This window comes from Lissotriton helveticus, chromosome 8 (genome assembly GCF_964261635.1).
Source record: "Lissotriton helveticus chromosome 8, aLisHel1.1, whole genome shotgun sequence".
Lineage (NCBI taxonomy): Eukaryota > Metazoa > Chordata > Amphibia > Caudata > Salamandridae > Lissotriton > Lissotriton helveticus.
Window position 1 is genome coordinate 901,757,026 of NC_136069.1, and position 26,169 is coordinate 901,783,194.

Genomic DNA, 26,169 nt, shown 5'->3' on the forward strand with positions numbered 1-26,169 from the left:
AATTAGCAATTTTAAATTACTTGTAAGTCCCTAGAAATGTGGTTCTACATGTACCCAGGGACTGTACATTAAATGTTGTTAGTGGGCCTGCAACACTTACTGTGCCACCCACTTAAGTAGGCTATTTAAAGATGTGTCATGTCAAGGCCAGGGCCTTTGTGTTAATTTTTCAAACTTTCTGGCTAGGGTGACATTTCCATGCCTTCTGTCAGCCTGGGTGCTTATGTGTGACGTTCCCATGCTTTCAGGCCAGGGTGCTTAATTATGTGTGCTATTTCCATAGTTGCTGGCCTCAGTGACCTGGAGCTGGAGGCTCATGTGTGACATTTCCATGCTTACGGCCTGGGTGCTTATATGTGACGTTTACATGCTTACGGGCCTGGTGGTGTGACCAGGCCTGGGTCAGTGCCTTGGTGCTTATGTGTGACATTTCCACAGTTTCTGGCCTCCGTCAGTGGCCTGTGTGCTCATGTGCGACATCACATCAGTGCTTAATTTGTGACAACATGAGTGACAATTTACTATGCTTTAAAAGTTAATACAATCTAATATGTAATGAAAAATGTGTTGAAAAATGCTTTGTTTTGGCCTTTCTCTCTCTCAAATTTTCTTGGGGGGTGTTGTGAAGTCAGCACACCAGTAGTTGGGAGTGGGCGGAGCTAGGGGGCCAGAGGAAGAGGAGGAGCAGACACAGGAAAGGGTCAGTTAGGATAGGGCAGGAGTAACAAGTATGTAATAAAGCTCCAGTTATAACAGCCACGTGTGTCTGTAGTTATTGTAGCACGATGCTACAGCTGGCGACGAAGGTGGGATGAAGCAAGCCCCACTGTGCACAAAGCCCTACAAAGACGCCCTGTCCCGAGCAGCTTGCAGCTTTGAAAACGCTGCTGAATGGGACCGCGTTGCCGCCTGGAGATCAAGGCCAACAGCCGTCAAGAGTGACCCCAAGGCCTGTGAGGGAGCAGAGGGGTCGAAGACACGAGCGCCAAACTGCCTGAAGACAAAGCAGTCCGTCGCGCTAAAGAATCGCCTCACGCTGGAAGCGTGTGCCCGGTGTGAAGAGCCTGTGTGTGTGCAGGGATCGGGAGCCCACTCCGACCCTGTGAAGTGCCCAGAGAGGTAGGAAAAGTGCCCCAGAGGTGTGGACGGCGTCCACGACGTGCCGCCAGCAAGCGCTGCCGAGAGCGCCGAAATCCGAGCCCCGGCGACATCGGACATCGGAAAAACCTCACGCCCGATGCGTGAGGTTTAGGAGGTCTTCGACGAAGAAGAGCGGGAACTGTGGAGGCGAGCCGGGAGCCCACCCCGCTCTCACCTAATGTCCGTAGTGGCCAGAGAAGAGTGAATCCTGGGGTGGATCGCCCCACGAAGGTCTACTGTTAAGCGCTGCTGAGCGCGCTGAAATTTGAGGCCGGGTGAGGTCCGACGTTGGAGAACCTCACCCCCGATGCGTGAGCTTTGGCAGGGCCCCGCTGAAGGAGCGCGAAGACCCTGCAAAGTAAGGCGGGAGCCCACCCCGGTCCTACCTGATGTGAGGAGATCCTGAGCGCTGCGAGGAACAAAGATCCCAGCATCCGGCGTGGACCTCATGTGCCCGGTGAGTGCCTGAAGCCTGCCGGTACCAGATTGCTGAAAGTCAATAGAGGGATCCAAATCTCGGGAGACACGAGATTTCAAGCCCGGCGGCCATCTTTAAGTCAGGCAGTCACGGACATCCCCTGTGTGAGAACTAGAAGCGGCCATATTGGAGTCAGGCAAGCAGTGTCTGGAAACAAGCATTGATATAGACACACAAACAAGCACTGGCGAAGGCCATACAAGCATTGGTAAAGGGAAGTCAACAAGCATTGGTGCCTGCAAGGACAAGTATTGGCCAAGAGTGAACAAGCATTGATACATGCAAACAAACAAGCAGTGATACATGCGAGTAGACAAACATTGTTACGTGCCAATCAACAAGCATTGACACATGTAAGTCAACAAACGTTGGACAAACGGAAACAAGCACTGGCAATGACCAAACAAACACTGGCGAAGACAAGTAAACAAGCACTGGTGCATGCAAACAATTGGCAATGACCAAACAAACACTGGCGAAGACAAGTAAACAAGCACTGGTGCATGCAAACAATCACGCGTTGGTACGTGCAAGTCAACAAGCCTTGGTGTGTGCAACTAAACAAGCGCTGGTAAATGCAAAGAAGTAAGCGGGGACAACGGCACGTGGACAACACTGCACAAGTCTTGGCAACCAAACAGAATAAGCACATGCTAACACGAGAGTATATCAATCAACAAGCACGAGCAACCACAAGAGTGACTCAACGAACGAGCATTGACAAAACAAAGATCAGCACGGGTGGAAACGCGAACAGTGAGATACGCAAGCGAATGTGCAGTGGCGAATGTCATGAAGTAACGCGCGTCCATCAAATAGAGGAAGCAACAAACAAACATAAACAAGGACAAAGCATAAGTAATTACAACGGAATCAGCAATGAGCACGAGCCAATGCACGTGTGGGGTAGCCAATGAACACACAACAAGCAAGTGAAATCCAACATTGTCACCAACCATGGACAAGTTCAGGGGTGCAATGTTGACCGAACGCGAGTGCACTGAAGGAAGGACTAGTGAGCAAGCTCAAGCTAGAACACAAACTGAAGCACCTGAAACCCGAGGAAAAGTGGACAGCACAATGCCCCGCTTCTACGACCGATCAGGACCTCCTCTCAGGGCGGGAGGAGACATAACTCAATGTTTCAATCCACATCTTGAAGTATCGCCCCCAGTGGCACGGAGTGACGATTGGATTCAGGGCCTCAAACGGCACTGGTGGCTGGAAGCACTGGACGATTTCTTGAAAGCCAACGGTGAGCAAAGAGAAAGAAAATGTCTAGTGTTACTCCTCCATCTGGTGGGTCCCGGGGGCCGATGCCCAATTAGAACATTTTCCAAGGAAGAAGCAGACACTTATGATAGACTCCAAGAGGAACTCTATGCCCATCTCAATGCACAGGCAGAGGTGGATCATAATCGCATGGTCTTCAACACAGCACAGCAGGAACCAGGCGAACCATTGCCGCATTTCATCATTCGGTTGCAAAGTCTGGTTCAAGGCTGCCATTTCAACACGTTTACGAATGAGGATGCTGTTCGGCTCCGAATAATTGAAGGTTGTGAAAACCCCGAAACAAGACACAAAATACTGAGAGGACATTGGTCGCTAAAAGAAATCATCAAGAAAGCTGAAATTGGGATGCAAGTCCAAACAAGAGGCAAATTGAGGGATGTGCATCTGAGTACAAAACTTCGAAATACCTGGGAAGAGAGAACCCAGAATTCCAACAAACACAAAAAGAGAGAGAGAGAGGGCAGACCAGAGAAAAGACAAAAGAGACAGCGGAGGAGGCACAGTGAAAAGGAATACTCAGAGTCAGATTACTCAGCGTCCGGCCACTCAGAGAGAACCAAAGAATACTCAGAGTCAACCATCCAAAGAACAACTCCCCGGAATCATCCATCCTCCAGGAGTCCCTCAAGAAGTCAGTCACCGCATAACACACGTTACTCTGATAAAGAGGGAGCGTCCAGTGGGACAGATTGCACTCCTGGACAAAATGACATTCTGCACAACCAGTGGGGGAGAAAGACAAACCATAGAAGAAGGAGCTGCAGTGATCAACATAGGAAATCGACGCCGGAACATCAATCACCAAGGAGCGAAGATGAGTCCGAGGAAACAGCTGGCAGAAGGATGCACCACCAACAGATCAGAGACACTAGATCACCAAACAATTGGAGAGGAGAACCAGATCACACAAGACGGACTGGTCCCGCACAACAACAACAACAAGCAAGAAAAGATCCATGCAGTCATGGGCCTCAAAGCATCCCTGGGCCCCGCGACAACGTAGAAACAGAGCGTGGATGGGTAACATCAGGCGAGAAGAACGAAGAGGCAAACGCCTGGGATCAAGCACAAAGAACAGGCACGGAATCTTCAAACAATCTCCCAAATGAGACAACATTGAAGATGTTACGACAAAGACACACGGAGAAGCTGTGCAAAGGCAATTCCGAGACGGAAAGCAGCTCGTCACGGACTACCCGGGTCCGAAGACCACCTGGTAAGACATTCCCAAAGGGACACTCACAGAGGAGACTAACGGAGCACCCCTCTGATTCAGAGAGCATGTCGGTCCGATCCTTTGAGTCGGGAGAATCGTGGTCCCGACAACGACCACACGCAACATTCTTAAAGAAACATTCTCAGCGGGAAGTGAGGGAGGACCCCTCTGACTCAGATAGCATCTCGGTCCGATCCGTTGAGTCGACAGAGTCGGGGTCCCGACAACGGCCATGGCGCCAAGCACCTGAACACATCAGCGAACCAAGGGACACTTTTCCCGTCAAGAGCAACGTGTCTAACACCAATGTCAATGCACACTCGATCACTCCACCAGACAACCTGCCACATCGAGCACAGGTGCATCGCGACGCAAAGACTACACCGTCACCCCGGGTAGGGGCAGCAAGGTTGACTCGAAGGTCCTGGTCCTGGGCCTACAAAATGGAAACAGATATCGTGGCCAGTAGCACTCAAATAAAGACGGACCAACCAGTCGATCTGCAAAGGAAGTCGGACACGCCAGGAGAGCCAAGTCATCATCGGATAAGAACGAAACACACAACTACCCACCCGGTTCCAAGGCTTGCCTGGTCTAGGCGCGAGCAGGAGTGGGAGAAGCAACCCGAGGCAACCAATCAATCTCCGAGTCATACCAAGATGGCCTCCCCAGGTCATACCCCACCGGCTAGCATCCCAGACTCGAAGCAGGAAGACAGCGTTGGTCTCGACCTGACAAGGCAAAATGAAGCAAAAATACAGGCAGATACTTGGAAGGGAACTAGAGTAACATCCCCGTGGAAAAGAGGACGAGCGTCACGTGAGCAAGAGTCAAGATGGAGGACAGACTGCCGATATCAAACTGAGCTCACCATAGGCACCTCAGACACTCAAGGCCCCATCCCTCCAGACATCAGCAACAGAGCTTGTCTATTCAAAGACGAACTATTGGCGAACACTCATCACGACATACGTCCACCCCAGAGACTGATAGTGGAGATGGACTGAGAAGTCAGTATGTTTGTTTGTTTTGTTACAAAGGGGGGAGATGTTGTGAAGTCAGCACACCAGTAGTTGGGAGTGGGCGGAGCTAGGGGGCCAGAGGAAGAGGAGGAGCAGACACAGGAAAGGGTCAGTTAGGATAGGGCAGGAGTAACAAGTATGTAATAAAGCTCCAGTTATAACAGCCACGTGTGTCTGTAGTTATTGTAGCACGATGCTACAGGGGGGGGGGACAAGTTCAACCCCCCAAACTCCCTCTAGTAGTGGTTGCTCACTGTGCTTGCTCGCTACACACCATGTGGGGGTTGGTCTCACTTTTACTTTGCTCTCTCTGATTCACTACTTGTGTCTATTTTTGATGCTCTCTGAAAGGATGTCTATGGGTACATTTGACTGGGTGGCCAACCTGGTGCTCTTTAAGGTCATCATCTACTATTTACTGTACTTTGAAAGTTGATTCAATTGAATATGTAATGAAAAATGTGCTGTAAAAGGCACCCTTTTGGTCTGTCGGTTTCCAAACCCCCCTAGTAGCGGTCGGGCTCGCTCGCTGCGCTCGCTCGCTACCCACCGGACGGGGGCTGGTTTTCAGAAATTTGCCAGGGCTGCTTTCAGTTCCCAGTCCGGCCCTGATTGCTGGAGTGTGTCACAAAAGTGACGCGGGCCTGCGTCAGTCTTACACCTGCTGTGAGGCAGGCGTAAGAAATTGACGCATTTGTGTCCTAGAAGTGGCGCAGTGAAATCTCATAGATTTCACTGCGTCACTTCTACGACCCTTTCTTGCGTCAATATGTCCCCCTTGCATACATTATACCTGGCGCAGGTATAATGTGGCGCAGGGGTTTACAAAGTGACGCATCTACCTAGATACGTCACTTTGTAAATATGGCGCAACAAGGCGCATTTTTTACGCCACTGGTGCGTCACAAAAAGTGACGCACCAGCGGCCTAAAAGTGACACATAGCCTCATAAATGAGGCCCCCAGTACTTAATCTGATACAGACGGTGTTAGTGGTTGCGTTTATACGGCTTTTGTTTTTCCTCTCCCCATCCAAAAACACTGTTTTAAAAAAACGAAACTATTCGGTGATCTTTAAATGGCAGTGTTCTATCAGCAAAGGGGTTGGCAGCAGCCGCTTGACCTCGCATGTGTTTATTAAAACGAGGGCTTCGGACTTTGAACTTTAACCTTTGTGTTTATCCTCGACTTGTCCCGAGAGGCCAAAAGCAGCTCGTAAAACTGAACAGTGCTGAAACATGAAAATGGCGAATCCCGTCACGGCCTCATGGGTACTTTTCCTAATACTTCTACACGAAGCCGAACAAACAGGTAAATCGGAGTGTTATTTATATGCATTCTGAAGACTTAAAAAAAAATAATAGTAAATTTAGGTTTTTACTTTGAAGCAGAGGGCAGACAGGTCGCAAGAATAGCTTCACCGTGAAATAGAGAAAACATCTTTGCCGTCGTTTCAGATCCGTTGAATCTTCTAAAGAAAAGTTGAGAGAAACAGAAAGTGGATAATGAAATTAGAATGAGGTAAAAAAAAAACGGAGGGGGCGTCAGAAAGAGAGAAGTGGCGCGAGAGAGAAACAAGGGTAGAGATGATGATTAGAGAAAAAGACAGAGAGAGATTGTGAGGCCGAGAGAGAGTGGGCGAGGGTAAGCAAGGTTCATTGACAGAGATGGGATATCTAAGAAAGATGGGTGTATAAGAAAGAGAGATGGAGCGAGGGGAGAAAGAAACGTGGAGGAATACATAGAAAGAGTGGAGTTGAGAGAGATTAAGAGATACTGAGAGGAAAGGGGTTGGGGGAGTTGCGAGAGAAAGCGAGAGACCACGACGGTTGCAGAAAGATACAAAAAAGCCTTGTAAATCAAACTAATAAGATTTAATCTAGATTGCAAGTACAGCTGTACAGACAGAAAAACAATGAGAGAGAAGTTGACGCAGAAAAATTGTTAAATACATAAATAATGAGCTGGTGAGTGTAAAAGATGAGACAGAGGGAAAGAATGACAGGTGGGGAAGGGTAGAGAGAGAGAGAGAGAGAGAGAGAGAGAGATGAAAAAGAAATGTGCGGAACATTGAAAGGTAGAGATGGGGGTGAGAATAAGAGGGAGAAAAAGGGAGAGGACCAGGAAGCTATTCCAAAAACTCTTACTAGGAGCATGGACATTTATACACACGAATGAATGAATGAATGAACGAACAAAAATAGGGTACATGGATTAACTGGTAAATATATAGGCCAAGAGAGATAGGATGGAAAAGGAAAAGGGCAGACAGATAAAGTGAGAGAGAGGGGTACGGATAAAGAAATAGTAAGAGAAGGCAAAGAGAAGGAAAGGGAGGAATGAGAGGAGAGGGAATGGAGACAGGCAGCCTCACATAAAAAGCATAGGCAAACCCAATATATTTGACTTTGAAACAGCAGTGCATGCAAACACAAGCATTCACAAAAGGCATGTACATGTGTTGCATGCACAAATGCTATTTAACACATTAAAGCCAAACTTATTGGCTTAGCCAATGACCTCTGAGGGGCGAAGGGGGGTGCAGGGGACAGGGTGTTGCCAAAAAGGATTGTTTTCTGTACCTGATGCATATTGGAGATAAAAAAAGCTAATGTGTCAAAGAGTGTGAGGATTCTGTGACAAACATTGTAATGATTCAGTAAACTTTTCAGATGTAAAATACTCCATCATGACTTTCAAAGGAAACACTTCCGAGAGGGTGGAATAATACACCAAACAGCCAAAAGCAGGAGGTGAGAGGAAAACACTCTTCTGGGTGAAGCCAAAGATCACTTAATGTATATTTTAAATCATTTATAAAACCAGATACCGGAGGCAGCTGTGATTTCAAGACCGACCTAAATAAGCATAGGCAAAGCCAATAGATATAACCTAAATGTTCTAACACATGAAGAGGTACGCACAAATGCTTGTTGCCTTCAAATGCAGTTCAGAAGGGTAAAGCCAGACCTATTGTCTTTGCCGATGCTGAGAAAAATAGCAAAAGCGAATTGTTTTCTATCTAGAACACAGATAAACAACTGAATACGGCTGTGTCATGATTGAGTATTCTTTCAGATGTAAAGTCCCTCATGCATTCCAACGGAAGCACTTCCGAGAGGTTGCAATAACACCAAACATTCAATAAAATTAGGTGAGTAAAAAAGTATCCTTTGGAGGAGCCAAAGCTCTCTCTACGTGGATTGTAAATAAGTGATAACATATGTGAAGAGGATGTGTTGTCAAGCTAGACCTAAATACAAGATGTCCCGGCAGAAAGATAAAGAGCAACAAGCATTTGCAATGCTATAGGTCTCGCATTTGTGAGAGTTAGAGCTATTGGGATTGTAAATGACAATATCTTTTACCTATGTGTTTTAGTTTGGATGGGAGTGGATGTATGTGGTGTAGAGTGGAATTATGTGGGTTGAATTGGTACTGTTAGTTGTGGAATTGTGTGTGGTGTGGAGTGGATTTCTATAGTGGAATTATGTGGCATTGTGCTGGAAGGAGGCAGGATGGCGGTCGACTCGCGATCGTATGAGCAGGTTGTGGACGCTCCTCCCTGGTAACCCCCCCTGCTTAACCTCCCGATGACTAATGTGTTGCAATTCGTGAAATAACTTCTGGGCATGCTGTGGATGTGGCGGTACTTGTATTTTGAGGGGTCTCCACGGGCAGTTTGTCGTAAATACTGAAGCCCTGTCAGATATCTGTGGAGTTCCAGAGTGCTCCATTTACGGCAGCGGTTCTGGCGAGTGGTTGAGGCTCAGTCAGGAAATTCGCCAGAAATCCAGGACCAGAGCGCATGGACGGTGATGGCGCCGAAAAACGCTAGAAAGGGTCCTAAGACTCGGGCGGCAGCATCAACGATTTCAACTCCTCCCGCCCATGTCTCCGCTTCTGCGGGTAACGGACGTGGCAGCGCGGCAGGAACACAGCTGGATAAAATTAACTCTCTTCCGGGGTCTCATGGAATGGAGACAGTGCAGCGGGTAAAACACTCAAGCTTCAGGGTATATTCAAGAAGACGCAGGCGAAAGGTAAGAGCCCCGATACTGTTGCACCAGGGGCTTCAGGAACTGTTCAATCTGGCAACAAAGTTGCAGCAGTACCAGTATCAATAATTGCAACATCTGAACCTAGAGTGAAACAAAAGCCCTTAATGCAGCAAGGGTCAATGGAGTTGATAGCGAATGGAGAAAGTATATGTTTGCCAGATCCGGGATGTAGTAATGTAGGTGCTGGACTGGATATGTCTCAGATTGAAATACTCCCTGGTGAGAATAATGATATGAATATGAATAAAGCAAATGAATCAGGGGATGTATCAGAGGCACCCAAATCATTTGTTCTTCCCCAGCATACATCAGAAGTAGAAGTGCTACCTGTTAATGGTCAGGGGGGTGTTCCGTCTTCGGTATTTATAAGCTCCCGAGAGGAATTACAAGATATTGGATGTAATATTGAGAGCTTAGATAAAGATGTGATAAAAGCTGTGGATTCAGGGGACTCAGGTGGAAATTTTTACTCGATGTCAGATCCATCTAACTCTTCGGACAATGAGAGTGTTGGAGGAGATTGGGCAGATGATAGGAGCGAGACCAGTTTTGTCCTGCAGGATGACGATGAAATGAGTTTGGATGTTTCTGTCGATAAAGGAACTGTGCGTAAATTAAGGGATCTCTCCAAATCTGCTTCTAAAGAAATATCTGATAAAACCGGGTCATTGGTTTGGGACGATTAATTTTCACCACAGCTTGGTGAAAATAATGTAGGTTTGTGCTGCAGCATTGGTGAAACTGGAGAGATCGCCAGTACTGGTGCTCTGGCAGAAGGTGAGATTACCCTGAATACTATCTATCAAGCTATAATGACACACAGGGGGGAAACTAAAGCGGAGGGACTACGCACACAGGGTGTGGTCCGCAAACTTCAAAATACAGTAAGCACTGTTGTAAAGACTTGTACAGAGATGTCTACAAGGGTCGGGGAAGCGGAGGCAAGAATATCTACAATGGAGGACCAGATAGTGCAGCAGAAAACGACCATAACAGCCTTACAATCTGTGAGAGACGACATCAACTGGAAACTTATTGATTTAGAGAATCGCTCTAGAAGGAACAATTTACGTATACTTGGTGTTCCAGAAGGGAAAGAAGGCAAAGACATACGACATTTCGTTATTGATTTATTTTCAGAGGCCTTCCCTGAACTGAGTCAATGGAAGTGGGAAGTAGAACATCAGAGAGTTCATAGATTTTCTTTTCATTTGAGGGGAGGAACAGGGGGGCATAATGGGAAGCCTAGGGCTATATTGATATGTCTTAATAACTTCCTACTTAGGGAGTCTTTGTATGACTTAGCAAGGCCGGACAGGAAGAGGGGTGGGAAGGGCTGTGAGTTTTTTGTTCGCCCTGATTTTTGTCAGGTCACGGTTCAGCAGAGATGGCATTTGCACCAGATGATCCCACTATTTCAAGCTAAAGGTGCACAGGCCTTCCTCCTTAAACCGTCTAAACTCAAAATTATCTATAAAGATAAAACACTTTTTTTCGTTTCAGAGATAGCTGCGAAGGAATTTCTAAATACAATATAGAGGGAATGTAGCTCAGTAGTTAGTTTTTCAGTTTTTTTATCTCGTTGGGGGTAGGGAGGTAAGTGGAGTGTACATAATCCCCTCTATCCATCACAAAAATGACTATTCAGTCCTAATTCCTCATTTGGGTGGTGGTTTGGGTGGGGGTGGGTGCTCTTGGGTGGGTATGGGTGGTTTAGGAGGAGGGGCAAGGGACGGCATTGTGAGGGTAGGGTATTTGTCAGGCATCAAGGTTATGGTGATGAAACTTTTTGGAACCATGTGTTTTTTATTGTTGAAATACAAATACAGCTCAGGGTTTGGGCAGAGTAAACAAGGAAAGTTCAATTTAATCTTTTATAATGATGGGTACATTTTCAGTGTGCTCATGGAATATCTGTGGCTTGAATGATAAAAAGAAAAGGGGGATAATGGCCCAAATCCTAACTACAATGCAGGTGGATCTGCTTTGTATACAAGAGACTCATATTGTATGGAACAACCGGAAGTGATTGAATGATCTGGGTATGTAATTACTTGGCTGCGCGACCACTAGAGGGGTACGACCACTAGAGGGGTAGCGATTTTGAAAAGATTTGGTTTGGGGGTTTGCAAACGGGTCAAAGAAGATGTTTGGGGACGCTGGGTTATTGTTGAATTATAGACTGAGGGTACCCCAATGACGATATGCTCAATTTATGGTCCAAATCTGGACGATCCAGACATGCTGCAGTTTTTGAGTCTTGAACTAGCGGCATGGTCATCTCCGTTAATCCTCTGTGGGGATTTGAACCTCCATTTGGAGGGAGGATTTGATATAACAAGTGATCGTTTATATGTTGGGAAGAAAACCAACGTTTTTAAGGCTACCAGAAGGTTAGTTAAAGAATTTAGGTTGATGGATGTATGGTGTGCTAATGGTAAGGGAGCCTTGGGGGAAACCTTTTATTCTGCCCCCCATAGAAAACATCTGCGTCTAGATTATTTCTTCATAACATCAGAGAAAGCAAGAAACGCTAAGATTGAGCGCGGGGGCGATATTTGACCTTGCTTGCAGGCAGGTCGCCCCCATGCCGCTGCTCGTCACCTGCTTGCTGCCTCCGTGTTTCTGAGCTTGTTTTCTCGCCTCCCCCTGCCCGTGCGCCAGTTCCTCCATCCCCCCACCGCTCCCTTTCAGGCCCTTCCTGCTGCTGCTTCCCTGCGGCCCGCCACCCTACACACCCATTGCCTCCCCACTCCCGCCTCCCAGCTGCTCCTCCCTCCCAAGCCACCTCATATGCAGGCCTAACAGCGGTAGCAGGAGCGACCTTTGACCCTGCTTTCAGGCAGGTCGCCCCCACGCCGCTGCTCATCTTCTGCTTGCTGCCTCTGTGTTCCTGGACTTGTTTTCTCGCCTCCCCCTGCCCGTGCGCCAGTTCCTCCTGCCCCCCACCGCTCCCTTTCAGGCCCTTCCCGCTGCTTCTTCCCTGTGGCCCCGCCCCCTACACACCCTTTGGCCTCCCCGCTCCCCCTCCCAGCTGCTGCTCCCTCCCAAGCCACCTCATATGCAGGCCGAGAAGCGGACGCGCGCAGCGGGCACGCCGCTGGCGCGCCGAAGGCGCACCTAAGGCAAGTCTGTCTGCGCCTGTCCGTGCCTGGACCGCGCCCAGCACCAGAACCCCTGGACCCCGTGAAAGCCACGACACCAGAATCCACTACAACGCCGGCACCACCCGCACACTCAACACCAGACGAAACCACACCTGCTTCCAAGCCGCAACAACACGGACCCACGGACCCTTCTCCTGCCACACCTGCAGCTTCACCTGCGACAGAACCACCAAACCTCCAAAGCCTGGACACAACCACCTCCGCTGCATACTCCTCAACACCCGCCCCGAACGCAAACACGCCGTCGAGCTCTGGGATCTGCTCGACACCTCCGCCCCAGACGTGGCCTTCCTGACCGAGACCTGGTGGAACATCTACTCGATGCCCGACATCGCCATAGCCAGACGGCTACAAGATCACCCGCAGGGACCACACCAATGGAATCGGAGGAGGAATAGCCATCGTCCACAAGTCCACCCTCAAGATCGCCACCCACGCGGACGACACCCTCAACACCGCCAAACACCTACACTTCCGGATCCACACCGACCCCAACACAACCCTCAGAGGAACACTCATCTACAGACCCCCCGACCCCGAGCTCAGTTCAGCGACTCCATCGTCGACCTCGCCAGCACCCACGCACACACTTCCATGGACTACATCCTCCTCGGGGACCTGAACTTCCACCTCGAGAACAACAACATTGCCAACTCCGCCACCCTGATTGACAACCTCGCCAACCTTGGCCTCAGACAACTCGTCACAGCACCCACCCACGCCGCCGGCCACACACTTGACCCCATCTTCTCCACAGGCTCCCACATTGCCTTCGACCACAGCACCAAACTCCACTGGACCGACCACCGCTGCATCCATTTCACCTTCAAGAAACCAACCACGCACCACCGCACTCAACAGCTGCCTCGCCGCTGCTGGAGCAAAGTCACTGAAGACCAGCTGACCACCTCCCTCACCAAGAACCCACCCACCGACCCCACCAACCCAGACAACGCAGCCCGCAACCTCAGACAGTGGATCGACGACTGCGCCAACACCCTCGCCCCGCTCAAGAAACCCTCCAACAGCCACGCCAACAAGAGAGCCACCTGGTTCACCAACAAGCTCCAGGCCTCCAAACACGCATGCCGGAAGACATGGCTCCACGAACGCACACCGGACAACCACGAAGCCCACAAGGACGCCACCCGCAGACACCACCACCTCATCAGATTTGCCAAAAGATCCTCTTTCAGAGACCGCTTGGATAACAATGCACACAACAGCAAAGAGCTCTTCAGCACCGAAAAGGAACTCTCCAACCCCAGCGCCAACGCCAACGACATCCCGGCCTCACAAGAACTGTGCGACTCACTAGCCATCTTCTTCCAACGCAAGATCGCTGACATCCACAACAGCTTCAACACCACAACCGCCCCGACTGCGCCAGACACCACCCCCCCTGTAAACACCACCAGCGCCAACCACCTGACCTCCTGGTCCAATGTTACCGATGACGAGACATGCAAGGTCATAAACTCCATCCACTCAGGATCTCCGTCTGACTCATGCCCAAACCACGTATTCAACAAAGCAGATGCTGCCATAGCACCCCAACTACGGAAGGTCATCAACATCTCTTTCGAACCAGCGACATTCCCGGAAAGCTGAAAGCACGCCGAAATCAACGCCCTCATCAGGAAGCCCAAAGCGGGCCCCAAGGACCTCAAGAACTTCCGGCCCATCTCCCTGCTCCCGTTCCCGGCAAAAGTCATCGAAAAAATCATCAACATGCAACTGGCCCACCACCTGGAAGACAACAGCATCCTGGACCCGTCCCAGTCCGGATTCAGACGAAACCACAGCATCAAGACTGCCCTCATCGCCGCCACAGACGACATCAGGCGCCAAGTAGACAACCGCAAAACATTAGCCCTCATCCTCCTGGACCTCTCAGCCGCCTTCGACACGGTCTGCCATCGCACTCTAAAAACACGCCTCCTAGAAGCCGGAATCAAAGAGAAGGCTCTTGACAGGACCACGTCCTTCCTCTCCGGAAGAACCCAGAGCATCCGCCTCTCACCCTTCCGATCCGAAGCCACCGACATCATCTGCGGCATCCCCCAGGGCTCATCCCTCAGCCCGATGCTCTTCAACGTCTACATGGCCCCCCTCGCACAAGTGGCCCGCCATCACAACCTCAACATCATCTCCTACGCCGACGACACCCAGCTCCTCCTATCCCTCACCAAGGACCCACACACCGCCAAAACCAACCTCCATGAGGGAATGAAGGCCGTCGCCGACTGGATGAGGAGCAGCCGTCTGAAGCTGAACTCGGACAAGACGGAGGTCCTCATCCTCGGACCCACCTTCTCAGCCTGGGACAACTCCTGGTGGCTGACCACACTGGGAACAGCACCAACACCCACCAACCATGCGCGCAACCTAGGATTCATCCTCGACTCCTCCCTCTCCATGTCAAAGCAAGTCAACGCCGTCTCCTCCTCCTGCTACAACTCCCTCCGCATGCTCCGCAGGATCTAAAGTGGATCCCCACCGAAACAAGAACGGTGATGCAGGCCCTCGTCAGCAGCAGACTGGACTACAGCAATGCACTCTATGCAGGAATCCCAGCCAAACACCTACGACGACTACAACGCAACCAAAACGCCTCCGCCCAACTGATCGTCAACGTCCCCCGCCGCAGCCACATCACCTCCCACCTGGGAGACCTACACTGGCTCCCCGTTGACAAGAGGATCACCTTCAAGCTCCTCACCCAGCAACACAAAGCACTCCACAACGCCGGTCCAGCCTACCTGAACAGCAGACTCAGCTTCCTCACCCCCACCCGCCAGCTCCGCTCTGCCAGCCTCGCCCTCGCAGCTGTCCCCTGCATCCAACGAACGACCTCCGGTGGCAGATCCCTCTCCTACCTCGCCGCCAAGACCTGGAACACCCTCCCTTCCCACATACGGCAGACCCAAGACCTTCTCGCCTTCAGAAGGCTCCTCAAAACCTGGCTCTTCGAGCAGTAGCAGCATCCCCCGCCCTTCCCCTCAGCGCCTTGGGACCCTTACTGGTAAGTAGCACGCTTTACAAGTACGCTGATTGATATCATACCTAAGATAATATCAGACCATAACCCTGGGATGTTAGAATTGGATTTTCCTTTTTTTTTTTTAAATCTTTTTATTAGCAAAAATAAACTTGGTGGTTAGTACATACAGGGATGGCAGTTGTCACAGTGTTGCTTTTACAGAATGTTATACAAATATGTCACAGCTGGTGTCATAGCATACAAGATGTTAGAAATGCACGAGTCTCTTGCAGTGCTAATGGTTCATCAAGGGAAGGGACCAGGGGAGGTTCACACACATTGCCACAGTACTCATTCCATTTTGACCAAACTGCCACCCACTTCCGGGGGCAACCCCGGGCCACATAGACTGTTTTTTCTTGGAGCATGCACCAGTCCATGTCCTTCTTCCATGCACTGAGTGTTGGAGGTGTTACCGCTCCCCATAGGCGTGCTATATTTTGTTTAGCAATTGCGAGACCCAGCGTTACCCACAGTCTGCCCTTCGTGGATAGATCTGTGGGTTCTCAGATGTTTAGAAGGCACCTCTTACCCTCGGGCCGCAATTCAACCCCCCACACAACACGCATACAGTTGTGTACCCACTTCCAGTAAGCCTGCAGCAGAGGGCACTCTCACATTATGTGAAGGAACGTCCCCACCTCTCCACATTTTCTGCTAAAGAGCCTGTCCTCACTCCTGCCCATCACTACCAATCAGGTGCCCGAGATATAGGCTCGGTGTAGTACTTTCAATTGTATCAATCTCAATTTTGCTGATATTGCTATTTCTCTTCTTCATCTATCTCAAGCCCGTCAGCATCCCACTTTCTCCTAAGTGCAAGAAGGGGGTCTGGGGTGTGGTGTATACGTTTTTTGTATGGAGGGAGATAGCCTTTTCTGGAAGGTGACCATCCAATAGTCTGTCCTCAAGGGGGGTGGACTCTGGGAGCAGTGTTTCGGGTGGAATGTTCGCCTGGAGGGAGTGTCTGACCTGAATATATCGAAAGTGCTCCATGTGTGCTAAGTCGTACGTGTGCTGAAGGGAGGCAAATGTCACCACCCCATTGGGTCCCCACAAGTCTTTTTTATGAGAGATCCCTATTAAGTCCCAGTTGCGAAACCCTTTTGTGCGACCCAATGTGCCCAGCCTTTCGGAGACCCATAGCGGGGTAGCTAGTGTTAGTTTGTCAGCCCATCCCAGTTTACGGTTAACAATGTGCCAAAGTTGGACAGCGTGTTTTGTAGGTCCCGTGAGGGGATAGCTGCTGGGTTTAGAATAGAGTGCAGCCTCAAAGTTCCCACCCGGGAGGAGCCACCTGTCCTTCCCATAGCCGGGATCATCACCACCACAGTACGTACCCTGGTTTATGGCAGAAAGGTGTGCTGCCCAGTAGTATTTCCAAATGTCAGGAAGTGCTATTCCCCCATCATACCATCCCAGTGTAAGTTTCTGGAGGGATATCCAAGGCACTCCAGACCATAAAAGGTCTCTCTGGGTGGCCTCAACGTCCGCAAAATATTGTTGTGGGGCTAAGTCTGGGTAATTTTGGAGGGCATATAAAAAACGTGGCAGCGCCATCATCTTGAAAAGTGCTGCCTGACCCAGTAGGAACAACAGGAGCCTCTTCCAAATAGCGGTATCCCTTTTGAACCATTGCAAAGGCGGTAGGAGGTTCATCTCATATCTAGTCGCCTTCTCCTTGGAGATAATAATTCCCAGATACATGAACCCCTCCGTGGCCACCATGATCGGGCAGTTGCGCGGAATTGCCGGGGGGGGGCCATGAAGAACGTAGAGGAGGGACTTCTCCCAGTTAATGCTATATCCTGACTTCTTCCCCAAACTGGTAAAAATGTCTAGGGCCACTCTGAGGGATTTAAAAGGGGACGCAAGGTATAAGAGGATATCATCCGCGTAAGGCAAAATCCAGTCCTCCCACCCTTCTGCCCATCTGAGCCCCTTAGAGAGAGATCTTGACTTATCCAGGCTGCAAGTGGTTCCAGGGAAAGGGCAAAAAGCAGGGGTGAAAGGGGGCAGCCCTGCCGCATCCCTCTCTCCAGAGTAAAAATCTCCAAAATGTTATTATTCACCACCACCTGGGCCAAAGGCTCAGTATAGAGGAGGCGCACCCACCCAATAAAATTAGGACCAAAGCCCAGTTTCTTGAGAACTGCTATCATGTAGGGCCATTCGAGCGTGTCGAATGCCATTGCGGCATTCAACAAGACCACAACCGCATCCTCTTGGATCGTGTGGCAGTGTCCTAAGACTCCATGGAGGCGGCGCAAGTTAAGCACAGTGTTGCAGTGAGTCATAAAGCCTGACTGGTCCAGATGGACCAGCGTGGTGATTATCGGCTTCTTCCTATTAGCGAGCACCTTCGCAAGGATTTTAGGCTCAGCGTTCAACAACGATATTGGCCTGTAGGAGGTGCACAGCTCTCTTGGTTTCCCTTCTTTAGGAATGGCCACCAGTGTAGCGATGTGTTGATCTCTCAGTAATATCCCCTGTTCTTTACAGTCCTCAAACATGTGTTTAAGGTGTTTACCCAAGTAGTGGGGTTTGAGCTTGTAGAGCTCAATAGGGAGATCATTGGGTCCAAGGTCTTTCCCAGGTCGGAGTTCGTTGATTGCCCTGGCCAGTTCCTCCGCTGTGAGTGTACCCTCCAGAGTCTCTTGATCGTCTTCAGAGAGGGTGGGCAGTGTAATGTCAGCCAATAGAGCAGATAAATCTTCCTCCGGAAGATCCGACCCCCTGCTGTACACTTTTTGGAAATAAGTTGCAAACTCCCTAATTATCTCTTGAGGTTCAGTAAGGAGGGCCCCCGATTCGGTTCTAAGCTCAGACACCACCCTCTGCGCCTGCTTCTTTTTGTCTAACCAGGCTATTAATTTGCCTGCTTTGTCCCCTTGGTCGTACAATCGGCCGTCCCTGTCCCTTGCTACGGTCTTAGCAGCGTTGGTGGCCAAAGCCTTGTATTCAGCCGCTTTAAGTTGCATCTGATGTAGGATTTCGGGATTCCCGTCACTTTGCGCTGCCTCCTCCAGAGCGAGAAGGTCGCTCTCAATGGCTAACATTTCTGCCTCCTTTTACTTACGTTGCCCAGCAATTGTGGAGATGGCTTCACCCCTCAGCACAGTTTTGAATGCTTCCCAGAGGACTACTGGGAATTCCACCATCCCAACATTTTCTTGAAAGTATTGGTAGATTGAGAGGGTGATCTTCTTCTTGGTCTCAGAATTGCGAAGGAACCAGGCGTTTATGGGCGCAACACTGCCCATCCTCTGATCCCCAACAATGAGATGTGCCCATATAGGGGAATGGTCCGAAATACCTCTCGCCAAGTGTTTGATCTCTCGAATTGATGTGTCCTGTTGCAGAGGTGTGAGGATATAATCTATCCTAGAAAAAGTGTGGTGCGGGCCTGAGAAGAATGTATACTGTTGTAGATTTGGGTGGCGACGACGCCAGAGATCAGTCAAACCGAACGCCTCAAGGAGATTGGAGAGCCACATATGCCCAGTCGCAATGTCCCGAGGTGGGTGTCTATCCAATTTTCCCGATACTCCTACATTGAAATCCCCGCCTACTAGGAGCTGCACCTCAGGTAGGGAAAGGAGAAGCCCACCCAGATCATGATATGACTGAGTTTGGAGACCTGGCGGAATGTAAACCGTCACCAGGTTGAGTCTGCGTCCCTCCCACTTCCCCGAGATCGCTGCAAATCGCCCCAACGGGTCCATCTCTGAATGGTCAATGACATATGGAAAATTACGGTGCAATAGAATACCCACCCCACGGGATCCTGAAGTAAAGCCGGTGTGAGTCGCCAATGTATATCTCCATCTGTTTAGTGCGTGACAAGTGTTACAGATCAGGTGTGTTTCCTGCAAGAGGACCACATCCGGGAGGTGCCTTTTAACAAATTGGAGCACTATACTCCTTGAGCGTGTCCCCTAACCCGTTGACATTCCAGCTAAGTATTTTAAGACTTTTATCCCACCTCGTAGCCATCGGTAGATGTTATCTTAGCATGCAATCTGAATCTCCTGTAACATCATACCAGCACATCGTAACATTCCCTTTGTGACCAACCCAAACCCCCTCCCCCTTCCCCCAACCATACCAAACCTCACTACATAACCAGGAAACTGCTTTCCCCCCACCTTCCCCCCACCCTGCTACCCTGCCATGTAGGTTTCCAACGACCCACATACCCAACTAGCAGACAGCTTTTTGCCCCACACACCCAAGGAGAGAGAGAACCCTCCCCCGAAAAACTGCTTAGAGGGGAAAATGCGCTGGTCCCAGCTCAAGCCGCTAAGCGCCCTCCCCCACAAAGTTAGTAACTTGTCAAGCATGTGCACACATATTCAGTTAAATCCTCCTGGCACCTATAAATCGCTCTCCCCTCCCACAAAATGCTTTTCCCACTTCCCCATTGGCTGGCCGGGCCCGTCTGCCCATGAAGGACGAGTAGTTAAAGTCGTGTAGTGGCTCCAGCCCAGGATCTTGCCCATTCTGGGTCCAGAGAGCCCTCCACCCGACCGAATGACACCCCCTCGGGGAGGATCATAACCCCAACATTCTAAAAAGTATGTATACATTACATTACAACTCGTCTGGGTCCATAATTGCAGTCCCTCAATCAACTAGAGTCCACTATTTCAATTTCAAAACACTTTATTCGGTTTTAAGTTTTAAAACCATAAAAGATACAATTAAAACATGTTAAAACAGTTCACCAGGAGTAAACAAGGCATGTAAATCCTCCCAGCAAGACACAGCATAAATTATACAAATTGATATAATATACAAGATTCTTCAGGGTGCACACAGCAAATATTTTTTTTTTTTTTTAAAACAGATGCATCATACATAATCAATTTAATCGGGCAGACTATTTCTAATCCTAAAAACAGCTTTTAAAAATCCTACCACAAATAAAATACATTCTGGGTGAAGCAGCTGTAGATAAAGGAGAGCGGGGCGGACTTGAGAAAATGTACATTTTTTTAAAAGAGGAAATAAAAAATGTCGACGAGGTCCCACATAAAAATTACAAAAAAACACAAAGTGAAGCAAATCCTGCGGAGACTCTGTGACTGCCTTTTGGTACTGCTAATAACAAGTGAAAGTAGTCTAACCGGAATCTTGTCAGTAGAAAACGTTCATGGGTAGAGATGGGGTACGTGAGATATGGCTCAATGCCCATGACAGTTTGTAACAGTAAATGACTACGGACACTCTGTTTGCCTAATTCTTGATCTTCTCTACTCATAGACCTTAGTAGGAAAAAAGAATTCTTTATAGAGGCAACATCCTGTTTAGTAATCCGGTCAGGTTTAAAAAAGAGATCCGGCCGCCCCAGCTCCTTACAACAATTTTTTATGTACCTTACCCATGGAATGTGTAATCTATGATCTAGGTTCATTATTTCAAAGAGGATCTGGTTGGTGAGAACCAACTCCTTGTTTAGCCAGCAGTTTAGCCAGAAAAGTATGGGACGTAGGGCCAATACATCACTTAAAACTTGCAATCCCAGTTCCTCATGTACCACCACATTTGAAGTACTGTTAGGCACCCCTAGTAGACGTTTTAGAAAGGCATTCTCTACTGTTTGGAGTGCACTCAAGACGACATAACCCCAAATTTCACTGCCGTAGCTGGCTATCGCTACACTTTTGGCCTGGTATATTTTCAGCAAAGCCGCCACTGGCCGCTTACCCATTTTAGAGGCAAAATTAAATATGGCATAATTTGCCCTGGTAACCTCCCCTCTTTTTCTCTGGGGGTGAGGGCCCCATTTAAGGGAGTCGTCGAACAACACCCTCATGTAACAAAAGGATCGAGTTATTGGGACCTTTGGGTTACCCACTCTAAAAGGATACTGGGTCTTAGGACGGGTGCCGACCTGCATAATAAAAGATTTTGCATTATTGATGTTCAGGTCCCGCTCTGACATAAAACGTTGAAAAGCCTCTAGTAGGATCTGTAGACCCCTAGCTGTTCTTGCAATAAGAACAGCATCCACTAGTGTCTCTGGGTGTCGCCCATGTTAGGGCTATTAGACCTCGATCGCCATGAGCGCTGACTCGTTTTGTCAGTGTCCGATCGACCATCCAGGTAACCCAGTGACTTGGCCCGAGTGTCCCTTCACACGTCACCTGCAGCTGAAGCGGATGACTGTGATGCTCCTCTGTCCAAGCAGTCTTGTACCTCCGATGGCGTAGTAAAGAAGAAGGACTTGCCGCCAGCAATAATTTTGAACTTGGCCGGAAAGAATGTCATATACTTGATTCCCTTACCCCGAAGCGCTGCTTTCACCCCATCAAAGGAGCGTCGTTCACGTTGAACTTTGAGCGTAAAGTCTGTGACGAACCTGACAGTTGTATTCTCATATTGTAGGTCTCCCATCTGCCTGGCGGCCTGCAGGATAGCGTCCCGGTCCCTATAGTTGACAATTTTCGCAATGATTGTCCTTGGTGGCGCTCCAGGCTTGGGCTTGGGAATTGGTGCACGGTTCGCCCTTTCGATGGTGAACATGTTGGAGAGACATTTTGGTTTCAGACAGTTGAGGATCAAGTCCTCCAGGAAAAGGTCCATACTGGGTCCCTCCGAACCTTCTGGAATGCCCACCACATGGATGTTGTTCCGGCAGGCCCTCCCTTCCTGGTCCTCAAGCTTTAGGGCTACCTGGCGATGTTGGTGTACGAGTTCATTAACCCTCTGCTTGAGCTTTTTGGAAGAGGCCTGGAGCTCCCAGATGTCTGTCTCATTGGCCCTGGCCTTGTCCGACGTCTTGCCAAAATCTGCGCGAATAAGATTCATCTTAATTGACATCTTGTCGATTTTTGTCTCCAAGGTGGTCCCCAAACTTTGGATTGCCACCATAATGGAAGCCAAACAGGGTTCAGTCGGCGCGGGATGGCCCCATGTTGCTCCTTTGGTCAGGGGGGCCGCCAACGGGACCGCATATTTATCCAACTTGTTCATCTGTGCAGCTGCAGCGCTCTTCGGTCTCATTTTGTAGTCTCCCACGCCTGGATTGCAGCCAGCCAGGCCCCCCAAGGCCCTGTGATGATGTCCTGCGGAACCCGGCAGGTAGTCAAGGGAGTCAGTCGCTAGGACATCCTGCCGCCCCTGGTAGCACTGCACCTCAGCTCCTATTGGCCCCACCGTACCTCAGTCGGTTCTTCATCTGCTCCTTACTGGCGGACGCAGGGGTCTCCATTCCCCAGTCACAGACGCATACTACGCGCCAGCAGGGTCTCCTTTCACTCCGCAGGCGCCCAGGCAACACTCAGGTGCGACGGAGGGGTATGTTGGACGTGCCCCCTCGGACTCCATCTCCCCACGGGGCCACGAGTCCAGAGCAATATACAGCAGCCGCCTCTACCTCAGAGTGGGGCACCGGTACCTTCCCCCTCCACAATCCCCAGCACTCCTCACCGCCTCTGCGCCTGGGGTGCCACCTCCGGCCGGCCGGCCGGCTCTCCTGATGCCTCCGTGATGCAGGAGGCCTTCCCGGTCTGAGGCCATCCGAGTCCCAAACAGGCGGGGTCCAGTGCCGCCCAGATGCATCAATGGCGCAGTGTAGCGGCACTCCCAAGGTGCCTCCAACGTGGTCTACACTGCCTCGTAGAGTTCAGGCCTCATCAGGTCTCGCCGCGTGTCATGGACTCCTCCCTCTGCTGTAGCCAGGGCCGCGGCCGATCCAGCGGTCCCGACCTAATTTCTCCCTGGGGCCGGTGGATGCTCTGAAGTCCGGCCCTTCTCCCTTTGTGCAAGCGCCTCCTCAGGACACGCGGTCCGGCCGCCAGACAGGCGGCAGGAGGGAGTGCCCGTCCTCCTGACCGCAGACCCCCAAGGCCGGCACCACCAACTCCGGGCACGCCGCAACAGAAGGGTCACTCAGGGCCCCTGCGCCACAGTGACGTATGCCGCCTTCACCAGGGTACCTCCGGGCCGCGGCTCACTTCTGAACCCCTTTCTTCGACTCTCACGGGGCCGGTGGGGGCGCTGAGGCCCGGCCTCACGCTCACGATCCGGCTTTGACATAGGCCTCAACATTGTGCCCTTGCGTAGGCGGCAGAGGCGAGCGCCCGTCTCCCAGCTTCCGGGACCTCACAGGCGTCGCTGCACGCAACAAGCAAACCGCATCTTTGGAGGCGAGTAGAAGCTTCCGTATTTCGATCACTGGTGCCGCTTAAGTTCTCAAGGCCATCCCTGCCTAGAGTGTGTGCTGCTTGCAGGATTTTGGCCTGAATCTTGAGGATTTGGGCTTTGCTCCGGCGGAGCTCTAAACTAAGCGGCCATCTTCACTGGCGCCAAGCCACGCCATTCCTAGAATTGGATTTTAGTAGCAGATCATTGCCAAAGGCATGGACTTTCGAACGCAAACTTTTGTTGGACTCTGCATATTGTGAACAAATGTGTAAATGGATCACTGAATTCTTTCAAAATAATCGGGGTTCTGCTTCTGATCCTATTGTCTGGGATGAATTTAAAGCTGGGGTTCGAGGTGAAAAGCGAAGCTATTCTCTTGATAAACAGCAAAAAGTATCTGGCGAAATTCAGGATGGGATGAATCAATATGGTTATTAGAAATAGAACTTATGGGGTCGGTAATTAGGGGTCAAAATATGGAAAAACAATTAAAGGATATTGCCGTCCAAAAAATTAAGATATATCAAAACTTTGCTGTGAAATTAGCCACAAAAATCTCTATGTATAGGTCCGAATTGTATGAAGTCAGTGAGAACTCTGGTAGGATCCTAGCGAAAAGATTACATCAGAAAGAAATAGCCAATAGGATCAATAAGATTCAGGATCATCTTGGTCAGGTACAGGATTCCTTAGGGGAAGTGCTCAATGTGTTCTGTAGATTCTATCATAATCTGTATGCAGAGGAAGAAATAATTGGAGCAGAAGGGAAAATGAAGGAGTTTAGTTCGGATATCGAAATTAAAAATTGACACATGATCAGATGGAAGAATCAGATGCAGATATCACTTGGGAAGAAGTAGTAACCGCAATAACATCACTTGCAGTAGGCAAAGATGTCGGCCCTGATGGTATCCCACTTGAATTTTATAGGACTTTTCGCCAAGTTTTGAAACAAGAACTAATGATTTTATTTTCGGCCGCTCAAAGAGGAATGGCGCCAGAGTCTTGGATCAAAACCACTATTATTGTTTTTAAAAAAAAAGGATAAGCCTGATTTACTACCAAGAGCGTACAGACCAATTCCATTAATTAATTCTGACAGTAAGGTTTATTCTAAGATAATTGCCCAGCCCTTACCTGTAGTAATTTCTGCATTGGTTTCCAACTTTCAACATGGGTTTATCCCAGGCACGGATACTTCTGTCCATGTGAGGCATGTGATTTCTTTCCTTGACTTGGCACAAGCGACTGAGACTGCTTTGGGTGTAATGCCGGTTGAATGCCAAGAAGGCATTCGACAGGGTTTCCTGGCCATATATGTGAGAGGTTTTACGACTGAAGGGATTCGACCCTAAGATTCGTCAAGCAGTTAGGACATTGTATATTTGTTCAGAAGCGAGTATACGAATCTCTGGACAGGAGTCGGACTCATTTAAAATAGGTCGGGGCACACGGCAAGGGTGCCCTTGCGCCCCTCTTTTATTTGCTTTATTTAATTATATTTTTTTAACAAATTAAATCGGCATATGACATAAAACCAGTCCAATTGCGGCATCTGGAGTATAGAGCATTAGCTTATGCCGATGACATTGTCGTTGTTACAAGGGATATTGTTACTGCACTTCCTGCGATTAATACATTGGCAAGCCAGTTTGGGAGTATTTCTGGTTATAAATGAAATATAACCAAAACCCAAGTCCTTTACTCAGGTGGTGATCCCCCGGCAAATGTGGCTACCATCCCAGAAGTCACATATTTGGGAATTAAAATCTCAACGCCCGTTGGGAATATTCCAGAATTGCATATGAATCCAGTATTGGCGAATGTGAATTCAACATTGGAGCGGCTGGACCATCTGCACTTATCCCTTCATGGTAGATCCAATGTATTAAAAATGTTGGTATTGCCAACATTTTTATATATGTTAGAACAATCCCCCTAGAATTTCCCTTGTCATGTTTTAAGAAATTAGAGAGGATTTGTTCCAGATTCCTATGGGGTACACTAGACAGAGAAGGGCTTCAAGAAAATGGTGTTACCAAAAGATCGGGGAGGCTGGGGTATTCCACATGTTATGTTGTATTATTGGGCAGTGATGATACAATATATGAGCCCCTTTGTAGTTGGTGACAGGGCTGAACTTTTGCCATGTCATAGACCATCAGTATATGATTTTGCAATTGAAATATGGCTTAGGCAAACATGAGTCCTTGAAATATCTCCAAATTCGCAGTGTTTTAACCAAGCGAGGGTCCGGACATGAACAACAGTTTGATAAGATCCCGCTTATTGAAAAAATGAAGAAAAGAACACCTATTGGCAAATTTTATGTACAACTAGTAGAAACATTTCCTGATGACTTAGATGCTTGTAAAGGAAAATTGGAAAGAAAACTGGGGGTAGAGGATGTCAATATTAAGGATTCCATAGGGCTCACTAATCAAATTCTGATGACAGGTAGGATGCGTACTCAATATTATATGGCCCTGTATGATTTATACTACACCCCAAGTAATATTTAAAAATGGGGGACATCCGTTGGTGTCAAATGCAATAGATGTTGCCTTTATGACGCAGATTCAATTCATATGTTCTT

At 49.2% G+C, this 26,169-nt stretch overlaps 1 protein-coding gene across 1 annotated transcript in view; it reads left to right on the forward strand.

The window, feature by feature from the left end:
* Positions 1–6,334: 6,334 nt before the first annotated feature.
* PROZ (protein Z, vitamin K dependent plasma glycoprotein) overlaps positions 6,335–26,169 on the forward strand; it is a 264,854-nt gene continuing 245,019 nt past the window's right edge. The window contains exon 1 of the mRNA XM_078657699.1: positions 6,335–6,462. Coding sequence (XP_078513825.1) covers positions 6,390–6,462 — 73 coding nt within the window. The 5' untranslated portion in view covers positions 6,335–6,389. The remainder of the gene's footprint in view (positions 6,463–26,169) is intronic.